Consider the following 6,481-nt stretch of genomic DNA (forward strand, 5'->3'; position numbering starts at 1 on the left):
AATGAGGCTTGCGGTAGCCCGTACTATGAATGCGGTTGACACTACTTGAGTCATACTATACCATATAGACATGGGGTTAGAGTTTCATCACCCGTGCTACAAACCCTTGCCAGTAGGGGTTAAGGTGCTGGATGCCTGGGAGGCAATTATCAGGGAGTGACTAGGATCGGAACACCAAAAGGTGCAATTATCAGAACATCGGAAGGTGCATTGATTCAGAACACCGGAAGGTGCATTGATTCAGAACACCTATATGGTGCATGAGGGAAGAAATGGTTGCTTGTCAGGATAATCATCAGAGGGCTGGTCGGGCTGACCTAGGAAGGGATGCTGGAGCCGACTGGTTTTCTTCGACAACCCCATGAGTGTATCGCGGGAAGAGGTAACCAAGCCTACATCCGGGATACATGCATTGGGATTGTAGTAGCACAGACCTGACTTAGTTGTAATGATAGGTGGCTAATAATAAAACTGGACTTGCATATCATGTAGATCATGTGAATCTGTGGATTGTGGTTGCATATGCATGCATGATGGATGTTATTTGCTCACGAGCTCGGTGGGGCTCACACTCTGTTATATGTTGCTCTTTTCTTAGATGATCCTGCAGGTGGATGCCGCTGTGGCATGGCGGGCTATTTCGAGGAGGAGAGTTTTGGTGGTTATGACGATGTTGGTATGGACCCCGACGGAGGCCATACCAATTCTGCGTACTTTCTCGGTGGTCGTGGATGAAGACCTTTGAGGAGTACTTCTAATGTTTTGTGCTGGGAACTCCTTTCTGTTGTGTTAGGAGGTTTTCCATTTTGACCGTGGACCGGTTTTAGTTGTTTTTCTTTCTTTCTTCCTTTGGGGTTGGGTGCCCTAACCCTGTATATAATCATGTATGTATTGTTGTGCCTATCAGCTTATGTTTTCTTTTGTTGTGGGTTGTGTCCTGGGGAATGTAACAAACAAGTTTCTATATGTATGTATTATCACCATTTCCCGTATTTCTATGCTTCCGTTTATTTCTGATAAATTGTAGATGTCCTGCATTACTCTGATCTTACTTGTGGTTAAGGTGTGGATTTTGGTTCATGAATGTAAGCATTGCTTCTAGATCCGTGGGATTTGGTGGATTGCGGTCGTGCAATTCGGGTCACCTACCTAATCCTCCTAGGGGGTGGTTTGGGGTGTGACATAATTTCTCTATATCCTTTGACTCCTTAATGGCCGTTGATTTGGGTCTCCATTCCTTGGAAAGAGATCTCAAGATCTTTTTTACATTTTCTCCATTTGTGTAGACTTTACCTAAGCCTTTCAACTTATTGACAATGTTAGTAAATCTAGTAAACATAGCTTAAATATCTTTATCATTTTTCATTGAGTAAACATCTAGTAGACCCCCTGAGGTTTGTTGACCTATCTTGTAGCCCCCCCAGGAACAAAAACCTTACTTACGGAGCCAGAGAATAGACGGAAAACTCATTCCGTTATAGAAAATGGGTGAATTGATGATGTCAGCAAGCCATAAAAAGGTAAAAGTCCAAATTACCCTTCTCCTTATCCCTAATCCATCATCTTTCCTCTTTTCTCTTCTTCTTCCTCTGCTAGGTTTGAAAGAGAAGAACAACGCCATTTTCACCATTGCCATCATCTTCTTCATCTCTTCCTCTGCTGGCACCGCCGTTGTCACCACTGCCGTGCGGAAGGACTATGAAGGACCACCGCCATCCTCTTCTTCACCTCTTGTTTCATTCACACAAGGACTGTGAAGGACCATCTCACATTTAAAGACTACTGTTCCTGCGACTTCCTCGAGCCTCAACTCTTTCTATTTCTCTCTCCCTCTTTGTCCCCTCTTCCCCATCCACTAAGGTACTCTCTCTCTCTCTCTCTCTCTCACTTTCTCATTCTATTTTAGTATGATGCTCTATTACATTTCTCTGTGAGCTTTTACTTGAATCTGTTCCTGGAAGTTAAATTTAATCTGAATTAAATGATCTGGTTTTTCGTGTTGATGAAATTCATTTCTAATCACTATAACCTCATTGGTCTGAAGCCTAATCTACATGTTTGGGATTCAATTTTAGGTTTTGGAGTCAAAAAGAGTAATCTGGTGGCCATGGATTAAGGTTCAAGAATACCCACCTCACAATTTCCAAACCCTTCCCTCACCCACAAAATAAAAAATGTAGTTGGAGAAGTTGTCAATATGCCATGTTGCTCACTGATAAATTGGTACTTAGAATTTGAAATATTAATCCATACCTTTGACCGACAGCAGCCAAATGATCACATTGATCCCAAAATTCTATCCTTCTGATTAAAGGCTCCAGATGATTGCCTTCATTAGATTGAAAATTTTTATAATTGGCCTTTTTGTACTGATTGGATTGTCCAAAAGTATGCTTAGAATAAATGTTGTAAACTTAGATTAAAAGTTGTAGAGTATCTAGTTATATATGGTTTGTGCTTTGCAGAATTGCAGGAGGCATATTTGGGCTCACTTTGTCAATTGTACAACAATGTTTGTGTTACATAAGGTTGAGTACAATTGGTATATGGTAAAGGAACTAAAATTTGTTGACAAGGATACATATGGCTACTTGGACATGATCTCGAACATATACAATGGAGTAATCAAACATGTCCCTACAGGACATGATGTGACCTTTAAGATGAAAGCTATACTCCCAAATAATGATGAAAAATTGTTAACAACTGATGTAGAGGTCTATAACATATATGATGACTTTGGGGTGAATACAATTAGACTGTTTGTTTATGATCTGGAACATAGCCTGTCTGACACTGAAGGAGTCTATACAATTAATGGGCACACCAATCACATTGTTTACAGAGAACAACCTCGGTCAGCTAGAGGGAAAAACAACCAGTGAGAAGGGGTCCAGTTGTATGTAGGGCTACTACCAGTGCCACTTGTAGTGCTAATGGGACTGCTGCTGCTAATGCTAAGCCTACTGGTAATGATAATTTAAGGGCTAGTAGTGTTGCCATTGGATATACAGGGAGTCCTAATAGAACTGATGCAACTCCCATGGGACTGAATGATAATTATGAGGTTGTTGAGAAAGTAGCATGTACCAGAATGGGTTTGACAAAAGATATTGATGTTGGTAGCCAGAGTGATGGTACTGATGATGAATGGGCACATAGTAGTGATAATGAATGGGATAAAGAAAGTGAAAAAGAAGATAGTTTGAATGATGAAGATGATGTAGAATATGAAATAGAAGAAGATATGAGTGATGGTGATTTAGATGGGTATGATTATGAAGAATTTTATGGACAGTTTTCTAATATAGATGTAAATGAAGATGAAGGAAAAGTGAAATTGCAGTTAGGTTAAGTATTTGATAATGTGACCAAGTTCAGGGCTGCCCTCCAAGATTTTGTGGTGCAAGAGGGGTTTCAAATGCAATTCAAGAGAAATGAGAGAACTAGAGTGATTGCTGAATGTACAGCAGAGGGTTGTATTTGGAGAATCCATGCATCATCCATTGTTGATGGTGTGACATACAAGATAAAGTCTTATGAAAGTAAGCACATATGTGAACGGCAACAGTCAATCAAGCATGCTACAATTCGTTGGGTTGGGAAAAAAATTGCTCCTCTTAGCAAGGCTGATCATGAAATGAAGCCCACTGCCATTAATGAGTTTCTACTTCAGAAATATCATATTCAACTTCCTTACCAACGGGTGTACAGGGCATGTAGGATTCCTCAAGAAATCAATGAAGGTAGCTATTCAAAATCCTATGCTCGGTTACCTGCATATGGTGGGTTGGTTCTAGAGAAAAACCCTGGGAGTAAATTCATAATAGAGTATGAGAGTAGACAAGAGCATGCGTTAGACATAGTCAATCCTGTGTTTTTGAGAGTTTTTATTTGTTTCAGAGCATGTGCAAGGGGTTTCTTGAAGGGGTGCAGACCATTTATAGGTCTTGATGGATGCCACCTCAAGGGCAGGTATGGTGGAGTACTATTGTCTGCAATATCAGTGGATGGGAACAAAGGGTTGTTCCCTGTTGCATATGCTGTAGTGGAGGTTGAGTGCAAAGAAAGTTGGTTGTTTTTCCTGAATTTGTTACATGATATCATAGACCCGGATGATGCTAATAGGATGTTGACTTTCATGTCAGACAAACAAAAGGTATGTACTATACTTTCTTATTAAATCATGTCCATTGCTTAATAATGTATTAATAATATGTAATTGATATATAAAATGCATGTTTATGTTTGTAGGGTCTAGCAGATGTTATTGCTTTAGTCTTCCCTAATGCTTACATTAGGTGTTGTAGTCGCTATCTCTATCAGAATTTCAAGAAAAAATATCTAGGTGATGCATTTAGAAAACATTTTTGGACTTCATCTTCAGTATGTACTGTGAATCAGTTTGAAAGTACAATGAATGCCATCAAAACCATGGATAATACAACATATGAGTGGTTGATGAAAGATCCCAAAAGTATGTGGACTAGACATGCTTTTGATACTAGAGCAAAGAGTGACCATATTACCAACAACATGTCAGAATCATTTAACCAATGGGTATCAACCATTAGGACAAAACCCATTCTCATCTTAATTGATACCCTTAGATTGAAAATTATGGATATAATGTATCATAAGTTTCAAAAGGGTCAAAGCTTCAAGGGTACACTTACACCAATGGTGAAGAAGAAAATAATCAAAATCCAGGAAGCATCAAGGGATTGCATTAATCATGGTGGTGCTGATGATGAATTTGAGGTAATAGAGCTTACTGGAAGAAGGTTTGTGGTAAAATTGAGACAATGGTCATGTACTTATAAAGTTTGGGGTATCACTGGACTACCTTGCAAGCATGCGGCATCAGCAATTGCAATGAAAAGGTATCAAATTGAAGACTACTGTGATGCATATTACACTGTTGACAAATACATGGAAGCATATAGGGAGATGATCCATCCTCTAGATGATCTGACTGATTTGAGAGATGATGGTCATGTTGTTTTGGTTCAGCTTCCAAGGCTGAGGAGGATTCAAGGTAGACCACCAAAAAGTAGGAGAAATGATCTTGATGAAGCACTTACTGGGAAATCTAGTCAGAGATCAACAAGCCTCAGATGTAGCAGATGCAACATGGTAGGTCATAATAAGAGAAAATGTAAGGGAGCTCCAGTAAAGGTCAACAGGGCATCTACTAGTCAGACTGTTGGTGTGAAGGTATAATTATAACTATTTTTGCTTCAATATATACCTGTAACACTTGTATTTGCATGTTTAACTAACCATATATATTTATTGCTTATATAGAGAACTCATGATAATATGAGTCAGGGTGATATCAGCAACTCTCAGAGAGTGACCAGGTCACAGTCTTCTTCAGCTATCACTGTGAAGAGTAGCCAAGCGAGGACACGAGCCAAAATGGATGCAGCTGCAGCAAAGATTAAAGCAAAGAGAAAGGCAGCAAAGAAGAAGAACTGAGACTTTCTTTTATTTAGTTTAGTGTTGCAATGAATTTTATTGTGGTTGTTTCTATTATGACTTTGAAGTGGATGTTTATATCATGTACTTTGGATTGGTTGTGGTACTTTGGAAGTTTAACTCTTCTTTTTAGAATTTGTATTAACACTTTGGTGTGATAGATGCTGTTAAATCAAGTGCTCCCATGGGATTGAATGCATATTGTTATGGTTCTATTTTTCAGTTATTTTCAATAGGGATATTGATGTGCATATGCCTAGGATTTCTTTGCTTGCTTCTGCTGCTGCATTCTTTGCTTACTTGCCTTGCAGCTGCTACTTGCTTGCTTGCTCTAGGAAGCTTGCTTGCTGTTGCTGCTACTGCAACTTGCTTGCTGCTGTTGCTACTGCAGCTTGCTTGCTTGCTGTTGCTGCTATAACTTGCTTGCTTTGCTACTCCTTTAGCTTGCTGTCTTGCTGCTTGACTTGCTTCTTCGCTATTATTCTTCTTTGCTACCGTTCTTGCTGACTTGCTAGCTCATCGTAGCTTCTGACTTGCTTACTTACTGCTGCTGCGTTGTTTTAGTGGTGGTGGTGCTGGTCTTCTCAGGGAAGTTGGTAAGAGTGTAGTAAGCACCATTGACTGATGAGGCACTTGGACACGTATATAGCTATGGTCTCTTTCATTCCCATCCACCAGTAATACTTCTTCAAATCCTTGTACATCTTTATACTTTCGGGGTGGATTGTATAGGGTGAGTTGTGTGCCTCCTTAAGGATTCGGTCTTGGACATCAAAATCGTCAGGCACGCACAATCTGTCTCAAAACTTCAATGCGCCGTCTTGGGCCAAAGAAAAATCTAGGTCCTTATGGACACCTCGTTGTACTTCCCAAATGATCTTGGCCAGCTCGGGGTCCAATGGTTGCTTCGTAATTATCTCCTCTCGTATCGACGGCTGTAGATCCATGGCTGCTAATTGCATAGTCATTCCTTCGATCACGAGTTCTAGATCAAACTTTC

At 39.9% G+C, this 6,481-nt stretch overlaps 1 protein-coding gene across 1 annotated transcript; it reads left to right on the forward strand.

Annotated features, from left to right (window-relative positions):
* The first annotated feature begins 3,421 nt into the window (after positions 1-3,421).
* LOC122665395 lies at positions 3,422-5,481 on the forward strand. The gene is made up of 3 exons (XM_043861544.1): positions 3,422-4,159; positions 4,255-5,217; positions 5,308-5,481. The coding sequence occupies exons 1-3, from the start codon at positions 3,422-3,424 to the stop codon at positions 5,479-5,481; spliced, it is 1,875 nt and encodes a 624-aa protein (XP_043717479.1).
* Positions 5,482-6,481: the final 1,000 nt, after the last annotated feature.

This window comes from Telopea speciosissima, chromosome 6 (assembly GCF_018873765.1).
Source record: "Telopea speciosissima isolate NSW1024214 ecotype Mountain lineage chromosome 6, Tspe_v1, whole genome shotgun sequence".
Lineage (NCBI taxonomy): Eukaryota > Viridiplantae > Streptophyta > Magnoliopsida > Proteales > Proteaceae > Telopea > Telopea speciosissima.